The following is a 21,549-nucleotide window of genomic DNA, read 5'->3' on the forward strand; positions in this document are numbered from 1 at the left end:
AGCAAGGTCCGATCAAAAAGGAACAGAGTGGGGAACTCGAAGAGAGAAAAGGTGAGGCGAGAGGGCAGAACCGGGCAGAAAGAGTACCGGACGACCAGCAGCCAGCGAAGATACAGCCCGCTGTAGCTGCGGCTATAGAGCTCTTAACGAGCCAAGGTATACACCCAGAACAGAGCAACTGCAACTCCAACTGCAACTCAGCTGCGACCGACCTTCCGATCCCGTTTCCTTACCCTCGACAGTCCTTGCTGAATCCCAGGCCTCTTCCCCGGTTAGCTTCGACCCGACCGTGGCCGTGGCTCGCTCTCTAGGGCACTATCTTGGTTCCGTTCTAGTCTGGAGCAACGAAGCCACGCCCATTTTATTTATTTTCGAATACGGAAGGTATTCTGAACGCAAATTGCCGCACACCAATGACTCGATCGGATGCGAGAGCATTAAAGTCACGCCCATTCGGGACAAATAAACTCGCATGCACAATAAGATTGTATACTTCTATTGTTAGTAGTGGTTCCAAGTGTTTAAGATTTATAGTCGAAGCTAGACACGAGCATAAATCGCCCCGTGGTGAACTGCCTTGACCTCGTCGAATGTAAGAGCAGCGTGGCCACGCCTCCTCAGGCGGTCCACGCCTACCCCGTACAGACTTCTAGCTTTTTTCCTGCGATTTGCCTCGAAGTGAGCTCAATTTCCTATGCTCGCGTTATTTCAGGTTGTTCGTTCATTGTAACAAGGTCGTTTAATATCAATTCACCGCGAATAGAAAAGTTTGTTCGCCAAGCGTTCCAGCTATTTTCGACGAAAGGTGAATAGCTCGCGTTCTTGCCGCCGGAGACGATAGAAGCGTAGTGTTTCCGGTTCGTTGAACTGGAACCGAGACGAACTACGAGATTCGTTTTGCGGTGCTCGATCATGGAAGACCGGTGGTTGCTGCTCCACGGGGAAGAACGTCGCGACGTGAATAATTTAGGCCGGTACTAAATCAAACTTCGAAAAGATTAAACATTACATTCCACGATCTGCTGCTTTAATCGAGGATCGGTTTTCGCGGCGCGACGGGACGAGTACGTTGCTCCTATAACACTTTAAATCATCATCGCCTTCCGACAATTACGGATGTCGCGGCACGATGCTCATACTAATTCGGTCTCCGACCGGAAGCGAAACTTGACCGGAAATCAGTCTGTCGTTTCGTCATCGGGAAGGAAGCGTGAATACACGATCGACTTCCACGGTTCTCGTTGGCCAGGCTTCTGCGATCGAGCCGTGCATACTCTTCCGAACGGCATGGCTGACTAGAAAAGTCGCGATCTACTTCCTAATTAGTTGCGATCGTGCTTTTTACTTTTCATTTCAGTCGTATCGGTTTCCACTGACCTTATCCAACCGTTGGATAGAAACCGACTAGAGCCGATAACAGAAAACGTTGCACCAGTTGTATAATATTATTCTTCGGCGTATAACCGATATGGCGCGGCGTCTCCCGGCGGTCAACGATGGCAACACGACACAATTTTCGCAATAAAAATGACTGTTTAATATGGATGAAGCGATTATTTCATCGGGAGTGCGGTTCACGCGCGACACACTTGTGACTCATCCATTCGAGCGTCGCACGTTCGCATTCTTTTCGTGTCACAATCTCTTCGACATCCGAAAACAACTGACCACGATAGGTACGCGTAGAGTCTCTGGCATTCATAGTCTCGATAGAAATGCGCGCACTATGCCAACCAGAGGTGTTCGAACACCTGGCAGAAGAAGAGTACTGCTCGAAACTGAACAATTTCGACGAACCATTGAACAAGACTCAGAGGTCACGTTGCAGTCTTTTCAATTTCTTAAAGACGTACGGTTTTGTAACACAAGACGTTCAGGAAACGTTCGGAAGACGTTTGAGACGTCTTTAAGACGTCGTTTTGCTATCTGGAAAGAGTCTTCCTATGACGAATACATTGGTGAGTTTCAATGATACGAGGATTGAAGACTCGATGGAAAATTTGACCGAGAACTTGACTGTGAGAAGACTGGCGATTGAAGAATCTAGAATATTAGATTATGAAGGAGGCGCGGCAGGGGGCAAACGAAGAACGGCTGTTCGACGGGAAGAGTTAATGCATCGTTGGGAATGGAAAAACTAATGAGAGACCGCGTATAATTAGCGGTCGTGGAGTTTCCTAGTGGTAACGTGACGGTCGAGGTGGTTCGAGAGAAGGGAAAGGAGGACTCCGGAGGAAAGACGAAGTCAGTCGACTCGACTCGAGTCGAGTCGAACTTGGAGGCTTCAGAAACGAGAGGGGACAACGGAGAGAGGGCCACTGTCACTGCCAGGGCTACGGTGAGGTAATATCAGATTCCATGCCACGAGGCAGGCCAGCCGCCATCTTGGTATACGTTGTTCTCCACCGAGACCACATCGACCCGAATGCCTTTCGACTCGTTCACCGCGATTCGAATTACACAATTCCGCGCGCGCGCGCGCGATCATTTTCATTTTCTGGCTTCCCGATCGATCCCATTTCCCCTACGAACACAGTAGTGACTACAACAATCTTAGACCTCATTTATAATACAAATTTTAGTCGATCAGTACCACTTGTAATGGTAGAAATGTTTTTAATCGTTCACTGCCAGCGATCCATCTTGCTAAATTGTTCAATTTCCGCAACTTCGAAGTTACGATTTCCATGAATCGCCAGACACCAATTAAGACAATGTAATCAACTCCAATTTAAATCTAATCGCCTCTAACACTTGTCGTGTCTCATACATATTAACGCGTCACCGAAAACTGAATATTTATAATTCGCCTTGTACATATCTAAGGTCTCTACATTTCCGTCAAGGAAGATTAATCGAATATCAAGGCTCCGGGCAGAGCTGCTTATGTAATCCTGATTTATTTCGCACCGATTTACGACCGATAAGAATAATGTTAGGCGCTGTCGAAAACGTTGGAGAACCCACCCGTCCGGCGATCGAATGGGCGGGTAACGATGGTTCTTAATCGCCGTCTCGCCACGGTGAATATAAATTTTGAATTAGACGATCGAATGGATCCCAAGATGGAAAGGAGAACGAGTTCGCGTCGACGCGCCCATTATGATCAGGCTCGATCGGTCAGGCAAATGGCAGATCGCTGGCAAATAATTTATTCCTACGATACAACAACGATCTTATCGTTAAACTCGTTACGAATCTTCACAAATAATTGGATTTCTCGTTTCTGGACATTGTGGCACTTTAAATGTTGAGAGAGGTTGTCGAAGCGAGGCGAGCTAAGACAAGCCGACACAGGAAGAGAACGCGCGCGGCGTCGAGCAAACGAGAATTAGGAACGAGGAAACGGCAGGGCGGTCGATCGTTGTTTAGCCAGGAGAGGGCGATGACACTCGTCCGAAACGAGGCTTCCACGTAGTGGCTGCAGGAACCGGGAACGCCGCCGCGCCGCCGGGCTTGTTCGTCTCGGGACAACGGAACTCGTAGCCTTCGCTAGCTCGGTGCTAGGCAGCGTGGTGTACCTACTCGGTTGACTCGGCCAGAAACGGCGCGAGAACAGAAAGAAACCGAGGAATCGGAGAAGGAGAAGGAATTCGGTGGCGCGACCGAGTCGGAGAGACTCTGGCGAGAGAAAGAGAGTGGCAAGAGGAGGGGTGTGGAGGGAAGAGAAAGAGACACCATAGATGCAAGAAGAAGAGGAGCGAGGGGGACGAGGGAACGTGGCATCGCAGGACGTTCACCTTTCCTCTATGGACTCGTGAGCAAGAGCCGGCTTCGCGCAGCCGCCATTACACAATCGTCGGGTTCGCTTGCTTGCTCGCTTGCTCGTTCGTTTGGTCGCTTCTCCGAGGCCGCCATCTTGGTACCGGTCGGTGCGTCAACCACGGTTCAAGATCTTCACGGTGAAGGTCCCGAGCAGGCTTGCGAGACTCGTGACTCGAGAAGCCACGTCACAGCAACGGTGGCAGCGAGGCTTACCTAGACGTCCGAGACAGGCCGATATGGCCCCGTGGGGCGCTGCCCTGGCTCCCTTCGGATAAAGGGCCACGGAGCTTCTCTTCTTGGATTTTCAGTGACATTTTATACGCAGCTTCTTCTTGTCGATCTCGTGAATTGATGAATAAACGACTGAAGATCTTAAAGCAAAATAAAAATTGTCCACATCGGTTGCTCATTGTGTTAACCCACAATGCGTGCGTATCTTCGGCAAGGGTGGCTTCCTTGTCTGCGTCTGCAAGTAGCTAGGGCTTGCAAAAGGTTCTAGTAACGCAATGGGTCGTGCGCCTCACAAATCGAACATCTCTTTCCCTCTCGCGCTCTCTCGTTTCTTACGGATCGGTCAGCCGCTGATTGCAGTTAGATAACATGTCCGACAGCAACGATAACATCCGGCCGACCGCATCCGTAACATCACGAGCGGCCACTCGTCTCGATTTTCTCAAAGTCACCGCGCTATTGGGAACTATTTATAGTCCGGTCGGACCGTCCGATATAATTGCCAACGAGAGGAACGCTTTTCTGCCGCATCTTTTTGCGACGTTCACCGCGACCAACGAGATCGCGTATTTTACAGTACGATCGAAATACCGAATCAAGACCGTTCGCGACGACGTTAATTGGTCTTTCTCGTGCGTTCATCGCCGAAGGACGAATTACTCGAATATTTATGCCGATTGATTAAAGAAATAATGCCGTGAACGGACTGGATCCGACACGCTCCAACCGTGTTGCAATTCATGCGGATTCCGAGAATTGATGATAATCTTATGGATTGTTTATGTACGAGGCTGACGCTTTCTCGCGGCTCGACGAGCATGAGGCATTGCTAATGTTCAGCTAGAGCCGAACAATTGCGATATTTTTAATAATCGCGCGCGCAATGAAAAAAAAAGAAGAGAAAGAACAAGTTACGCGGTGGCTAGAGAAATAATTAGCGGCTCTACGGCCGACGCTCGCAGATCGGATCCGAAGAAACGACGCGTGCTGGAATTACATGATTCTGCTTTCAAGCCACCGAGTTGGGGGCCTAGCGAAAACATCTACTCGGGCCTATCGTCGCATACTGGGTGTACCACTTGTTTATCCACGTGTTGCGAGGATCGTGGACAATGGGCAACTTATAAACGAACGTAATTAGCGGAAGAGATGCTTCTGCTCTTGGACTACAGCACATGGGAATCCGTAAAATTATGTAGTATACATATTGTTCTCACGATGGACAACTCGTTCCGATATCGACCGATTGATCTGTGAACACGGGAATTTGCGACTGAAGATCCACAGTCGTATCTGTCCACGTCGTTTCGTATAATCAGAGACGTATCGTGGGAGATTCGAACGCATGGGTAGGAAGCGCAGACTAGGAGCGCGTGTACGCGTTTGGCCAGCCCACGTATGTATCTACTTGAACGCGCGTGAGTGCTTGCTTGCGTGCGTGCATGCGCGAGTGCGTGTCTAGAGAAAAGAACACGACGAACTATGCTGTCCAGTCACGTGGCGGGATTACGAAACGGAAACACGCTACCAAAATTCGGTGGAGAAGTCGACGAACTTTCCTCCGACTTGAAAACCGGAACAATTCACGCTTAATGGTTGTCTCGTATATCTCGCTGTAGTAAGTCTCAGAATCTCCGAACATTATGCTATCTACCACGATTACAAAATTAATTACACTATCTCCGAGTAAATTGTGAGAGCGTGACTACGGGTCGAAAATAAACGACGAACAATTCTTTTTACAAAGAAATGAGAGAACATCGGAGATGAATGAAGCGTTAGAGAGAGAGAGAGAGGGATAAATTTCGTTGAGTATTGATCGGCAGCGGTTTTACTTATCGCAAGACGATCGACAAACGGTGAAGCGAGAAAGTAAGACGCGAGGCAATAGAAATTCTTCGAGTATCGATCGTAAAACGATCATGGCGTTTTGTTTTACTCTGTCCGAAGAGAAGAAGCGAATTGGTATCCCAGTCGGCTCGGTGCTGCGAGCGTGGTAACTCCGCTCTTGTTAGCTGCCACGTTGCCGGCTCTACAAATTGCGAAATTCCTTTGCGTAGCTGTCGGCCATTCTGGATATTCTCCCAAGTATTTCAAGCGAGTCCACGGCCGTAAATCTCAACGACTAGGCCAGTGCACCGACCGTTCCTATCGAGTCATTTCGGCTAAACGAGCGGAGCCTAAACGAACTCTGTCTTGATCCGCTGACCACCGACCAACGGAGCTATTAGGCATTTCCAACGTATCGGAGAATCTACGATCGAGCAACGTGTTCAAATTTAACGAGCCTGTTTTTACGTTTCTTCTATTTCTTAACTCCCGTCTCGAGCTGACCAGCTGTCCAAATATTCTTGAATCATTTCCTTCGAACAACCCACTTTGCATGTTCTGTAAAGGACATGTAGTTGAAATCGTTTAAATCTGAAATTTTTACAGATCGACTAGTGGAAATCTCCGGAGTCTACCAGTCGCTAAGGAACATGGATAAGACGAGCGTTCGAGACACCGTACGAGCGTTCCGAACGTTTGAAATATTTATTAGAAATGACGAGGTGGAGCTCGTGACGCACGCGAGCGAGAAATCGGCTTGGCGAGACTATCCGCGGGATATTATCGCGGATTTTCGAGCGAGTATCGGCGTGTTGACCTTAGATTTTCCTTGTTGACGGACGTGCGCGAATGCCACGCGGGCCCCTGGCCAACGAGGAAGAGTCGCGGATGGAATACACATGAGGACCGGTCCTTTGTGCGTGCAAAATCGACGAGCCAGCCGAGCAACGTTAACCTCGCTGCACCATGAATCTTTTATTTACTCACCGGTATTTATTCATGCCGCTTCAGCTGGCCGTGGATCAGATGTCCGACGAATAATAGACGCATCCACCGACGGTTCCCGATACCCGAAATTACCATCGCACCACAGGCCACGGGCTCGTAGATCTTCGTGGGTCCCGCGAACAAGTTTGCTGAAATCCAACATAAATATAATTAGATGCTAGCCGAAAAATATCACCTTATCTTTCACCACTTTTTGTATTGTACGCATCCTCTTTAGACTCAATTTGGACATTCACGTGTTTGCTGTCTCAACAGAAAATGTTTGAAGGAGTTCTTCTAAATCTGAGATAAAGAATCGGACCTTCCTAATTAATTTCGTTGATCAAGTGCAAGGCAACAGTCCTCAGGCGTCTCTTGGGCCGGGACCATGTGTGAACGTGAACGTGAATGTCCGTGCATAAGTAGGTCGGTCGGTTTGGTTGGCTGTCCCGTTACCAAGGAGGGACACGTGTAATAACAAGAAATTACGCGGCTCCTTCTATTTTTCTCGGCGTTCACACACATTTTCATTCTCTCGCTGTTATCGTTTCGCCGCCTTGAACACGAAACGCGAAACGTCGTCGGCCAACAACGGACCAGCGTATTCGCTCGCTTCGAGCAGCGTTGTTCCCCGACGAGTTTTTTCCCCCGTTTATTCGATTAAAATAAGCGACGCGTCGGTAATAACATGTCTCGTTACTGCTCGACCATTGCCCTTGCTGATTCCACGTTCCGCCGAGAAGTCAACTATAGCGACGAATTAATTCAGCCATTAAATTTGCATGTAAACCGCACGCTAAGCGATGTATTTACGACACGCTCCAGGGAGACCCAGAGCCGGGGGAAAAAATCGCAGCAACTGGGAATTGGAACGCTGTCGAAAACCGGCTTCGTCCGTAAACTATATCGTAATATCTCCGTACTGGTTACGGTGTTCTCGCGCGATTCAAAATAATCGTTTCATTCGCTCCGTTATTTGTTCGTAAACGATAACTTCATCCTTTCTCTTCGATTTAATTCTCTTCTCCGAAGCTCTGAAACGAAGAGCAGCGATGCGACGTTTACTCGGAACAAAAGAGATACAGTCTCTTTGTCTCCAAAGCGCAGAGGACCTTTGATCTCACACCGACTCCCGTGCTTGTCCTAACAAAATCGATAGCCAACGAGTCGAACGATGCGCTCCGTGATCACGGAGATCGGGAGTTTCGATCGAATCCACTTTTCCTCGCGCCTCCAGCAGTGAAGAGGGTCTCGGGGAGCCGTGTTTGACCGCATTAATTTCTCGCTTCCGCGGATAGGTGACGCGAGGCAAGTCAAGGCAAGGCGAGGCGACGACGCGCGATGGTTCGAAAAGAGAAAGAGTAGACCCCTCCCGCTCGCAGCGGTGCGGCGTGTTACGCCGTTCAGCTGTAATAGTCGGTTGAGTAAGAAGAAAGCGGCCTTGCGCTACTTTCCATCGTTAGATAATATCGGTAATACGATTTTCTCCGTCTTCAGAACTCTCAAGTGTGGGTTGCGGGAAGAGATCGATCGATTTCGCGTACGTGTCAACTGTGCGCTGCGTGCGAGAGAACCGCAGAGAAGCACAGTAAGATAGAGTCGTTCACTTCGACTCGGTTGCGATGGGCTTTGGGAAAGTGTTGAACCCGCGACACCGGTACGCGCCGGATGGATTCTGAGAAATATTTCGAAACTGATTGCAGAAGGACAGATACGATGGGTTTTCAATTATTAACTATTCTTTCAACAACTCTTTTCTATTATTTCAACTATTGAAGGTCCGCTGTCCTCACCGAGTGGTTAAGATGTTATAATTCCTCGATGTAGAGAGTAGTGTCCTTGGTATAGGAGGAAACCTGCAAATTGGTGGCAACGATTCAGAATTAGTCGTTACTGGTTATGTACAGGTTATGTTGATCATGGGCTGATCATGGTCGGACCGATTCCCTCGCTTTTCCTAAAATCCTGTTCGTATCAGCGTGCTACGAACTCTAAAGTGCTTTTGGGAAAGCGCGGTCATACCTTCGGGGAGGGTCAAAGAAGCGGGTCGGGAGATTCGGCGGGATTCAGGATCGAGATGCTCCGGGTTCAGTGGGTCAAGGTTGTGGCGAGAGTTCCAGAGTAATCCGTCTTGGCTCGGTCCCGGTCTGGCAGCCGTTCACGAAAGAGAAAGAACTCGGAGAAAGAGCGCCGGCGACCGAGTGGTATCACGGACAGCCACAGCAGGAGGAAGAGGAGGAGGACGAGGAGGAGAAAGAGGAGGGTCGAGGGGAGTCGATGGGGAAGGGGACAGGATGAAGAGGCATCCGTCCCGTCCCGTCCCGTCCCGACCCGTACCGTCGGCGTAACACTTTGACGGATTACGTTTTCGTGTTGCACAATCGCGGTTGCGCAACCGCCGTTAGATAATCGCCGAAACGTTTTTAGGCAAACAGGAGGGAACAGGATGGAACAGGAGGGAGCCGGAGGGTACGAGAGGGCACCGCAGGGAACCGTTAGACGTTTCACGAACAGGTTGCCGGTTATACGGACGACGCGAACGTTCCCAGCGCGCAAACCAGCCGCGGCGCGGCGCACAGATCGTCGCTTTGTCATCTAGGAAGCAACCGATCTCTGCAAATATTTGCTCGAAAGTAGACCGTTCTCAAAGTTTAGTCCTCTCGGCAAATTCCCGGAACCTCCAGCTCGACTACGACAAGCGCACACACGCCCTGTCCGTCTGCAAACGAAACGAGCATCGCCGAACCGCATCCTCCGCGTTCTACAATATTTATCAGTCGCTTCGGTCCCGATACGGCGAACACACGAATGAAGGAACGACAGACTTCTTATTGAAATTTACAGCTTTCCAACTTGCAAAAGTTGAGCGTATGGGATCGACTCGAAGAAAAAATTTCGCCGGAGTGTCGGTGGTCTGATAACGCGATGGAGCGTGGGAGGAAGATATCTCGGAAAAGATTGTTTCGCGATTAATAAAAACTGTCGTCACGGTGGTCTCGTACGCAAAGATCCGTTTCTCTACGAGCCAAACTGGTCTCGCGCGCTCCGTAATAGCGAATCGAGTCAGTAGGGTCAGCCTAACGGGCTAACGGGTCACAATAATAGCGTACCGTGCATTACGCATACGGTGACGTAATCGTTTGACCGACAACCAGCAACTACCGTTCCTGGTGGGCGAAAGTTCGAACACCTTGAAGAACAATCCAAGTCGAAGGTTGTCGCGACTCGCGCGAGCTGTTTTCTATCCGAAACAATTTGTTCTGGAGGAGAAACGTTATCTTCAAAATACTTTGATCAACTTTGATCGTTCGGTTGGTTAGCTAGAACGGAGACTTAAGAAAGAAAAGTACAGGTGGAGTGTCGCAGGTGAAATTCTCGGATCCGGACCAGTGCGCGTCGGTGTCCAAGGCGGGACAGCGCGACCACGCGCGGCACAATGATCCATTACGGCAAGTAGGCGAACGTAACTGTTTTATTAAACCGTAAGCTGCGTCTTCTCGTTCGGCCGCCGCCGCTTACGTAATCGAAAACACGGAGAGTGAAAATCAACCGTGATCCTACTTTCGTCGGCGAGAAGAAGCGCCTCCCGGCACTTTTGCCGTGGCCGGACCGTATCAGCCGACTAACGGCTTGTCTTCCGCCATTCGGCGAATCCTCCCGCGCCCCGTAACCATCAGGACATTCGCGAACGATCCACCGAACGCAACAATCTTCTGGATCGTTATTTTTGACAACAATGTCTAGACGAACTACAAAACTGAGAAAAATTATTGGAAAAAGAAATAAATGCCTACATAGCTCTTACGATTAACGCGGATATTTTTTACTTTGCAGAAAACCCGGCAGTGTGGTGATAAATATTAACCGAATACGTTCGAGTTGCAGTTCGATAGCGAGTCGAAAGGACTAGTTGCGTTGGTAGCTTCGCTTCGGGCAGAAATGAATCGATCGGTTAAAAATAAATAGTCAGGGACAGATCGCGCGTTGCAAATGGTCACGTTGCCGGAGAGATCCATCGATCGGTGTCCCCGTTAGCCGCTGCGCGATCAAGGTTGCGGCTAGAGGTTCAACGGACGTGGAAATTCGGACAGCAACGATCGTGAACGCGATTGCGAGTACGAACGCGACGCGCGGAGATAATAAGACGAGCAACGATTCGTTCGCTTTCGTCGACCGAGTGTGTTTCACTTTCTCGCTTTCGTTGGTCGCGATCACGCCCGCGAGATGCAAAGCCGAGACGTAAACGCTCGAGGATAACGTTAGCGCGAACGGTACACCCGTGAACTGTTATCCTCGCCGAGGAACACATCAGGGGACCTAGTGGCCCAGCGATCGACCCGGCTTTCAGTTCGCTGAACAATGTCGTTTCGTCAACAGTCGACGGTCTCGAAATCGCATCGTTCCGACGTCGGTGACTATAGTGCGTTCGTTCGCGAGAAGTCGAAATCGCTCCTCCGTGTCGTTAACGGTAAAATTAGCACGACTAACGAAGGATCAAGGACCTCTCGGTGGAAAGACTCCTCTCAACATCGAAGAAAGGAACGTTCCTCGAACGAATTCGAACCGAGCTTCGCCGAAACAGGTGTGACAGTGTCGACAGAGGACGGTCCCATGTTTAGGAACGATCATGGTTTCGCAAATCATCGACCATGATTATCCGACGGATTGTAATCGAGTCAATGTAGTCTCGAATGATGGCCGTTCGGTTTACAAAACAACGACGCTGGACTTTCAACTCTTCCGCTGAACGCGTTCGATTCATTAGGGTCCAACTTCCACTTCGGAGCCAACAACATCTTTTACGGCGTTTATTTTTACAGGAACCCGATGACGATGTAACAGGTGTAGAACCGGTGATCCTGCGCGGGGAAAAAAGTTCCATGTTGATACTTTCTCGCGGGACAGAAGCCACGATCAACCTGCGGTATAAGTACATACTCATTAGATTGTTATAAAAATTGTGTTTCAAGTTTAGTAAAACTATTGTGTGTAATACATGGCCGACGTGGCACTCAAAGTGTTAACCAAACAAGCGAATGCTGCACGATTCAGAATTTTCGAAACATTTCTCGAAATTCGGTAGCGAGAGGTTTAAACGAAGATTCTAATTGAATGAACAATGGAATAAGAACGAAAAACCGCGCAGAGAATCGGTTTCTTTGGAACGAAGTTGCGTTGGTTAGCACGGGGATGCAAAGGGGGTACACCGAGGATCCTGGCCGCGGTTGGTGGCCGGTAGGGCGGTGGACGATGCGACGATGGCGTCGCCGTCGAGAATGCCGGTGGAACGGCCCGAAGAAACGGCCGAGAGTGGGACAAAGCTGGAAAAAAAGAAACGAGCAACCTAACCAACGAGAGAGAGAGGAGGAAAGGTGAGACAGAGAGGAAGAAGGAGGAGGAAGACGGAGAATAGTAACGCGGAATGCCCGGACAACGCTCCCGTGGAGCTGGGGCCAACTAACGGTCCACACCACCACCATCGCCGCCATCAACTTCGATGGACCTCGTCATCCTCCTCTTCCTCCTCGTTTCTCCTTCTCCATCGCCGGTTCTTTCCACTCGTTCAGTCTTCCTTTTTCTGTCCTCCTCCTCCTCGTGACGTCGTCGTCGCAATAACGTATTACAACGTACGCTAATCTCTGCCCTGCCAATTGTGCATCGATGCTCAACTCGAGTCGAAATTAACCCGTTCCTCGCTAAAGGCGACTAAATACGAAATATCGAGCGCCGATCTATAATACTCTTCCAGTTTTTTTCCCAGAATTAGAGACGAATGATTTCTCGACGCAAACGTCGCCGCGACAGCCCAACGTCCCGGATTCCTCGTGGTCATGATTCCATTCGCGAGAATCCTTCGATTTCAATCGTCGCGAATCGCGCGACGCGACGAGCCATCTGTTCCCGGCTGCCTCCGCTTCCGAATATCCATAAGTCACGCGGACATTCGCTTATCCGCCTTCATTATTTTGCGGCCGGCAACAGATTGCCGCGCGGTGACTCCGCGTTTTCAGGGACCCGCTTCAAACGTTGATCGATCACGATTCTATCGAGCCCGTCCTCCGGACCCCTCGATCGAACGTACGCGGGGACCGTGGAGGACAAAGTTTCGCGCCAGAATTCTACACGACTTTTCAGGGTTCAAACAATTTCTCGAGATCCACCTCGATGCACCGCGAGGGCCAAAGAATCCGTCGATTAGACTTTTTCTCCAGCGAGATTCTAATCGAGTGGTCTACATCGAGTCGGCTGCAGCAACGGTCGATTGAGCTATTAATACAATATTACATGGTTAGAAGCGTTCCGATCGCCATTATCCAATCCTCTGACGTTCGAGATCCCTCGCCTACACCGCATAGCCGCCGAGTGCATGCGGTTCGCGGAGGTTACCCGGATGCGTTCAGATGCATCTTCCATTATGTTAAGCTTCGATGTACACGATTGCCATTCAAAAGAAACGGATACCGTTATTAATTTCTGTCTTACCAGGCGCCTTCCTCCCGCGATCAATCCGCGTGCACGTGAGAATCCTTCCGCGAGGGTCCCCTTCCCGGGGATCAAAATCATTAAAGGAGGAACTACATTTTTAGTCGGCTCTTGTTTCTTGGAATTGATTCAGAACATTTTTATGTTGCATAAGGAACAGCAGTCTAATTATGTTGACGCTGCAGCTCCGGCTCCAGGTATAGATCGAAATAGAGGAGGCCCCGAAAAACTCTCGAATTACGAAGCCGAGGTCCGAGTTTCCGATCCTTCCACCGTGCCTGGCTACTATTAGCTCCGCGATCTCGTTCTTCTTCTAGGTGCAAAAGAAACGAACAATAGTTTTTATCATGCCGCAAAAGCACCGCAGCCACAGTCTTCCAGGCGGCTCTCGCTGGGAATCCTTAGGGTCTTCCTGAGACATTCCGTCAGACTTCTTTCCCCACCCTCGTCCATGTTCCTGCACGCCTCTTTCTCCGTCTTCTCCTTCTTTTGCCGTTCCCCTTGTTCCTCCATCTTGCTCGTCTCTCCGGTGGCGGACAAGTGCGTGCAATGCACAGCTCATAACTCGTTGCTAGGAGGCTCTTTGCAACGAGTCACGCCACGCCGGCCGGGTTCGAGAACCACGCGACCGACAGATTTTTACAAGGAAGAAGTTCGAAGGACCGCGTCCAAGAAACGGCCGAGAGAAAGGCTTCGACTCCTCGAGGCCAGGACCACCAATGCAATTAATTCGATTCGTCCAGCACCATAGCGTCGGTCGAACGATTGTGTGCTGGGGTGTTCTACAAAAATGTAGAAGATAGTTCTACGATGTGCCAAATTGTCTCAAGAAGCTGTAATTATCCTGTTCGTAAATAAAACATAATAAAAGCGGTTGATAACGACACAGTTTTCCCTCGTTAGCGTCCAGCCATTCTATGGCGTATCTAATAGCAGTCTCTTTTGTATCCACCTACCGAGCCGCCAACCAATAGGAAACCTTTTCCGCTGCTCGATAGCGTCTCGCCGGATCCTTGCGGACGAAGGTATAAAATGTTTTTGACGAGATCCGCAAAGTCTCAAGGATCGTAGGGGCGGTGTCGTATCCGAATGTTAATCGCGGTAACTGTACGCGGTATTCTTTCCCGCGTTTCGGGATCGATTAGTATTACCGACGCGCAACGACTTCAATTAATCGGATTAATATCGCGTTACGCGCGCGCGTCTCATAATCCCGATAGTCTCGGAAGGATACGCCGAGAAGCGTTCTCAGCGTAATTAGCAAGTCTGGCCCGATCCGTTGAACGCTTTAATAAGTTGTCTCATCAGGATATCTGAGTTTTGTATCGGTGCTCGTTATCGTTGGACGTTCGTTTCTCCCGCTTTGCCTCCAGGCGGCGAATGCCCCGTAATTACGGCATTGTCGCGGATCGTGACGATCGACGGATCATCGGTTCTCTCTCTCCCTCTCTCCTCGATGACTGTAATCGTATGTATATTAGCGAGCTGGCGTACCGATCGCTGATTAGGAATGAAGGCGGCGTCGCTTCGAGGACCAAGGACAAACGTTCGTTACGGTTTTCCAGAGGGAGCACAGGGATCCGTTCGTTCTGCCTGCGCGCACAAAGGACCTCGGAAGTCGCGTACAATGAAACGCGTCGGAGAAAAACAGAGACCGGTTGCTTGGTTGCTTGCTCGTTTGCTTGCTCGCTTGCTTGCGCGGTTGTAAATTACGAGCATCCTTGAAAACCTCCGAAGAGATTATCTACGCAGAGGAATCCAGCGCAGAGACTCGCGCCCCGTAGGTGGTGCACCAATTTCTTCTAGCCTTACAATGAGACTCGGCTATCCTGGCTGGCTATCGATTATCTAGCACCGCGGGGGAGCCAACAGTCTCTATCGCGTACCAAATTACAATGAAAATATCAAATTTCCTTGACCAGCCCTCCTCTTATCTACCGAATAAAGAACAACTCTGTTCGATTCGCTAGCAATACCGTGAACAAGGAGCCTTCGAAAATTCGGATAATTTCGAAGAGTAGAGTCGAATGTAATGTTATATTACACAATCGCGTTAGGAGACGAAGAACGACGATCGAGTGGTTGGCCCCGTACAAAGGAGTCCAGCTGTGCGTCGAACAAAGATCGAATCGACAAAGAGGCTCTCGTGAAACGAGAAAAAAATGCGACGGGCTTTCCAAGGTAATTCACCTCGGGAGAGCGTGCACATTCACGGAGATGCACGTCAATTACGCATTCGGTCGACGTTCCTTCCGGGAAAAGGCTGGAAAGAAGAAGAAAATGAGAGAAAAACAAAGAAGGTTTTATATATATATATATTCGTGGCTGACCCGTCCTCGTGGCCCGTTTCACGAGCCCATCGCTCGTCTACGTGCGGACACTTTGAATTTTCGTATTATCCGCCTATCGTGTCTCCGTATGAACGTGCACGGAACGAAGAGACCAATAGAAAGGATGAGAATTCGATCAAATTGAACGAGAACTGTAATTAAGACTGTAATTCCACAATAGAAACATTAACAAAATGCTGCGAAATTTCTGGAGCAGGACCACTACAAACGGCTGCAGGCGAAGAAGGCGCGTGCAATCGGCAAGGTGTACCCACGCGGTTCGAATAATTTCGAATAATTTCGAATACGCGTAAGTACACACGCTCGCATAGCCTGCTCCGCTCGGCCGACTAACGCGTAACATTATACAATTTCCTCGTTACGATAATCACTTCCGACACGTTAGTTACACATCGGTTCGCAAACCAACGACTGCCAGCCCGGCTTTACCGCAATTTCCACAAACCGGCATTTTGAATTATCGCGGGCCAATTATCGTTTAAAAGCGTTCCGTTGTCGAGGGATGCCTCGTTTCGCCATTTAAAACACGAATTTCTGGCGAAAAAGGTCATTTCAAGGTCATAATGTTCTGCATCATCGAACTCGTCTTGATATCAGCTACGAGAGACACTGTGAAGTTAAAAATATACTTCTCAAGAGACCTTGAAAACGACAACAATCAGAAAATTCTTTTGATTTCGCCATATTTTTCCTGCTCTAAGTATGTACAACTTTTCTCTTTAAGTTTTGAAAGTGTCAACATGTATGTACATGGATATAAATTATAGATTTATTATATGAAATGGATATGAAAAATACGAAAACTAAAGGTCGCTAGGAGGTTATGGCATCTTTCACCTTTTAATAAATGAAATCCATCCGCTGGTCGAGCAAAGCAAAGTCCGATTCAATTTCGAGCACTCGCCCCGCAAACGAGAACAAACAAGATTCGAATCTTGCTCGCCTTTTGTTGATACAATCGAACGGAAACATCAAGTACATATAAACAATTGTTACGGACTCGTACAACACATACCTGTTCGCCTGCTCCCCTGCTGAACTTCCGCGCGGTTCGTTTGACACTGGCATCGGATTTGCAATCCAAATTAACGAAGTATGTTAATCACTGTGCTCGTGCACCAACAATATAGACTTTGAACAAACGGAGAACGTGACACGTATAAACGACGGAACACCTGCGAACAGCAACTTCTAATACGCAATTCAAAATGCGCAATGAACGCCTAACGAATCGCGCAAGCGCCCAAGTTTGCTGTGTTTATCTGAAAATTTCATGAAAACAGATCAGTCCCCACCGCTTAATCTTCAAGTAGAATTCCCATGTTGCATTCGAATAATACTAACATTACTAATGTAATAAATGTTAGGATGTTGCATATGAAATGTCCGATTTTTTTCAGTGACATGAAACAAATTCAATTTTGTGTGCATACCGAATATATTTTGTTTAGAAATTTCAAGTTTCTTGATTGTATTACGGTAAAAAGAAGATATGAGCATTCACATTTGTCATTTACAAGGTTTGTTGTTCACCCGATCACGCCGGCAGTTTTGACACAGTCAAGGCTGGGTCTTCGAAATTGTAAACAGAAGACTGATTCATGCCGTGTCGATAACGATGATCCGCATCTCGATCAGTTTCCGTTCAAACTTCTTGCCTCGTTGGCTGTGGGATGGCGCTTCGTCGATCTTTCCACGTTGCGCAGGATGGATACGGATCGTGATCAATCGTGATATGGCGATTGTTTCGCCAGTGTTTTACCCACAATTAGGTACGAAGTACATACGAACATTTGTTGGCTCAAGAAAAATGCGGTTGGACAAGGTGAACAGCTTCGAGTGCGTCAGCGACTCGAATAATAACAACAGCGCAACGAACGAATTTGGCAACTTCCAAAACACCAGCGACTGGATCGAATGCGAATCGGAAAGCTCCCCAGATCGACCGTACTTTTTCAACCTGAGAACAAATTGTACCACATGGGCGAGACCGGTGTCGCGTAACGTGACGCTTCCACGCTATCGTAAACATCCTGTGAGTAAACACAATCTTCCTAAACAAAAATATATCTTTTATTTATCTTATCTGAAATGCTGCTCTCTCGGTGGCTCTTCGATTGTTCTACTAAACAGAAATAAACAGACCATAGGTTTACGGTAAGTAGTTATGTATGTATTAGGTTGTCCCAAAAGTTTCTTTCGGAATGTGTTCCTTTAACACTAGGTTTACGGAGCTCTAGAAATTACTCTTTCACATTATTGTATAAACATAACAAGAATGTGTCTATCAAAATTTTTGGCCATTCTTCTAATAATATATACCCAAAAAAATAAGCACTTTTACAATTTTAATAATCGCAAATTAAGAATATTAGAGCCCGTCATTTTGACGGGTCCTGTAAACCTAGTGTTAATGTTGCTAAATACATACAAACAATGCGATAATTTTTATGTTAATGTTTTAGTACTTCCTAACACGAATATGCATTATGTGCATGAATCGAAAACCAGCTTTTGAGACAACCTAATATTTATTTAGCAATATTAAAGAAACACATTTCGAAAGAAACTTTTCGGACAACTTAATAGATACATGAGGTACCTCGGCTAAATCATCGAAATACTTACAGTTAGTGTAAAAAATGTTTGGACACTCTTAAAATAACAATAACCTTTTTACAAGTGTAGCAAAAACGACTTGATTTTTCCTGAGCAATTAGAGGCATTGTTTTACTAAATGACGTGCAAACAATTTTGAAAATCAATGCTTCTAATTGCTCACAACGAGTCAGGTCGTTTGGTAGGATTGTTGAAAAGTGACCGTCTTTTAACTTTTAAGAGTTTCCAAACACTTTGTTTACACTGACTGTATATCTGCCTTACTTATCGTCATTTCATTGTCAGATCTACAATCTTGAAATGTACTATTATACATATATTACTACATTGAACTGTACTACATTGTACTATATATATTATTTATTAAGGAAACGTGTTCCAACGTCTCTAAAATAGAGCTGTGTTTCTGCAGAGAATATACGATAAGAATTTCACGTGTGACATAGACAACCAGCCGACGATCGTATCGTCGGAAAGCGAAGACAGTTGCCAATCGTCGAACCTCAAGAACGATCACAAGTTCCACAGATCTTCGAACGAGATTTTCGCTTGGCTGTATCACGGTATCGATATAAACATAAACGATTGTTTCGACGACAATCAACGTGGTTTTACGAACAGTTTCGTCTCAGGTACACCGTACGTTCTCCGCGACGAACAAGATCCATGTTCTCCGTACAAGAAGTCGACGTTCCACGAAGTTTTCGACAAGATACAAACTTTTAATGGCGTCATGCAGAATGTCGCACCCACGGCAGATTACCTTGAAATGAAGCTCCCCACGTCGAACGATGCCATAAAGATCGCGGAACGAAATGTACCGCCTACATCCGAGGATGACGATTCTCTGATCGTCGAGAAATGCATCGCGTTCTCATCCTCTTCTTCTGAAAATAACCATTCCGCTCAACTCGTTCCAAATCATTACGCTCCCCGTTTGCCAAGAATTAAAAGTAAGTATTTACTGAAGGAGAAGATACGAAGGGTCAAAAGAAAATGGGGAAGGGTCCCGGAGAAGAAATCGGTTCAAAAAATACCGAGGAAAATCGTTTGCGAACTGTACGGCACGAAAACGATTAATTATGATCATGTCGAGCCGGACCTCCCCCCCGGCGTCAAGAGAACGAATCTCAGCGACAGCAGCGCGACTTCCTCATTGTGGCGCGAGGAACACGCGGTACTCCCTGTTAATCCGGCTAATTTTCAGCTTATCGATTTCTGTTCACATACGAACCTTTCGAGCGACTCGACCTCTTCCTGCAGCTGCACTTCTTGCAGTTGTTCCTCCACGTCCTCCGATGCAAGCCATAGTTCGGTGTCAAATACCTCCAAAAGAGAACAAAAGTAAGCGTGATCTCAGTGACCCTGCTAGGTACACTAAGAAAAAAGGAACTGAAGTCATATTAAGTTTAAGTTTCTAACAGTATATTATTTAGTATAAAAACAATTTTGACGCAACAGCATCTTCACGAACAATTGACACGGCTTCGCCGTATAATTTTCTTTTTTATTTTATCACGGTCACGCTGTATCTTGATTTTTGTTTTACCTTTGTCAGAGATTCCTAATTTTATACGATTGACATATGTGTTTTTGTACTTTTCTCGTTGTAATAATACTTTTTTTAATAGAGATGATAATATACACGAATAGATAAATAAATGTTTCTTTCGTGAGAAAAAAAGATAGGTGAAATTCATAAGAAAAATCCCGGCTCGAAACGACGAAATGGGTTGTCAGCGGTATAAAACAACTGGCGTGGCTTCGGCCAGCAAATCTGCGTGCGATCGATGAAGTTCGCGAAACCAGTTTCGTGTTTTTCTTTTTTTTAAACCGGCTCATTTAAATAAATACTGTGGGTCATTCGTCTCTGGGGACAGACGAAATTCATCGTTTGCCTGTGCAGAACACGTGCTACGTCGCTCGAAGGCATTATTGGTACTTTGCAGGCAAGCTCAGTAAGGTAGGAGTGCCAGCGGAGGGCATTCAGCGAGTACAGGTGCAACGGTGCGCCTTAAAGCCAAGTTTCCACGCATCTAACCGTTGTTCAATTCCATAAGAGAAAACTAAGCTCTTATCTGAGCTCTCATATGGGTCGCAGGACTGTGTTAACGTTTCAGACAGTTTTCCCCCGTTAGCGTCGCGTAATTCTGAAGGTACCATTTTCCGTGACATCTCACGGTCAAGTACGAAGAGGAGTACCATTATTTGGAAATGGTAAGAATACTGCGTGCATCTTCTTTTCGCAGATTAACCCTTATCTGCCCTACGTGTAGATTCCTCACATATTTCACTGTTTATTTATTATTGCGTAGATGGCTGGAGAGCGAAGGAAGGTCCGCGCGCAAGTACATTTCTGTATTTCGATTTCCTCGCGGCTCGGAGCAGGCAAAAGAGATGCTGGCAAAAATCACGGCCGGTTTACAGCTCGGCATATGGCAAACGTTACCTCGAGTCTCGAGACGAGCAGCCGGTGCACCGTACCGCGCGACTATTATCCGCGTCGCCATTAACGAATCACACGGTGCTTAAAGCGTAACGGCCACGGACGGAGGACGAAGCCGGAACTACCGTCAGGAATTTGTCTTCGTCGTCTATTCTCGCTACCCCGTTCGAGGCTGCCTCTTCTGCTAGTTCTGCTTCGTCTCCGGGGACCGAGCTGAGTCAGGCGCATTCAACGGTTCTACGTAACTGCATCGTATGTGGCATCGGTGCAATTAATCGCGCGTGCGATCTGTTATTGTCGTTAAGGACATTGGCTTAACGCGACGCAACGCGTCCACAGCACTTCCATGCGCTGCTCGAAGCGTGCCCGAGGATCAAGGATGCGGAACGGACCAGCAGACGGTGAACTCGCCGTATCGTGTACCGATAAACCATCGAGACATAATCGATTGGCAAAGGTCAGGGTGTGTTTCGAACACTGGTCCCGCCAGCTTTTTAAATCTTCTTCGAATCCAAGACTCGCTTCTCGACTCAAATTCCGAAAACCCCGATGCTCCGGATTGGCTGGAATTTTCTAAAGGAGAAAAAACATGTTACCATTTCAATATCATTTCCAAATGATCATCACAGCTGCGTGTACCTTGTTAGAAGACAAGGGCACGGCGCGGCGGTGGAAGTTGGCATCATTCGAAGAGCTTTTAAATCCTCGTCATTGGCGACGTAATTTGTCAGCGTGTAAGGACTCGGAGGGGTCCCCGAGACCGAGACTTGGCTAGGTAGATAGAGATCAACGCGCTGGCCGTGAACTTTGCACCGTGAGAAGACTTTTCTTCGCTTA

The 21,549-nt window shown here is 47.7% G+C and overlaps 2 protein-coding genes across 7 annotated transcripts in view; one reads left to right on the forward strand and one right to left on the reverse strand.

Annotated features, from left to right (window-relative positions):
• LOC143207993 (uncharacterized) overlaps nt 1–16,934 on the reverse strand; it is a 64,198-nt gene extending 47,264 nt beyond the window's left edge. For 3 of the 5 annotated variants that reach the window (XM_076421976.1, XM_076421975.1, XM_076421978.1), the window contains exons 1-2: nt 16,663–16,934; nt 6,814–6,962 (exon numbers count right to left, since the gene is read on the reverse strand). In XM_076421976.1, the coding sequence (XP_076278091.1) occupies nt 6,814–6,827 (14 nt within the window). In that variant the 5' untranslated portion in view covers nt 6,828–6,962; nt 16,663–16,934. Of the gene's footprint in view, nt 1–1,084; nt 6,385–6,813; nt 6,963–11,428; nt 11,733–16,662 lie in introns of those variants that run through there. The other 2 variants (XM_076421977.1, XM_076421974.1) reach the window with 2 other exon arrangements.
• Nucleotides 16,935–17,265: 331 nt separating this feature from the next.
• On the forward strand, nt 17,266–19,622 carry LOC143207986 (uncharacterized). Of its 2 annotated transcripts, XM_076421966.1 has the most exons (3): nt 17,266–17,682; nt 18,679–18,829; nt 18,899–19,614. In XM_076421966.1, the coding sequence occupies exons 1-3, from the start codon at nt 17,266–17,268 to the stop codon at nt 19,612–19,614; spliced, it is 1,284 nt and encodes a 427-aa protein (XP_076278081.1). The 2 variants fall into 2 exon arrangements, with proteins under 2 accessions (XP_076278081.1, XP_076278080.1); XM_076421965.1 differs by having other exon boundaries at nt 18,679–19,622.
• The last annotated feature ends 1,927 nt before the right edge of the window (nt 19,623–21,549 follow it).

Source organism: Lasioglossum baleicum, chromosome 4 (assembly GCF_051020765.1).
Source record: "Lasioglossum baleicum chromosome 4, iyLasBale1, whole genome shotgun sequence".
NCBI lineage: Eukaryota > Metazoa > Arthropoda > Insecta > Hymenoptera > Halictidae > Lasioglossum > Lasioglossum baleicum.

Coding starts and splice junctions, on each gene's coding strand:
- LOC143207986 (XM_076421965.1), top strand. CDS start 17,266: ATGATCCGCATCTCGATCAGTTTCCGTTCAAACTTCTTGCCTCGTTGG. Junction 17,683..18,678: donor CACGCTATCGTAAACATCCT/GTGAGTAAACAC, acceptor GTGTTTCTGCAG/AGAATATACGATAAGAATTT.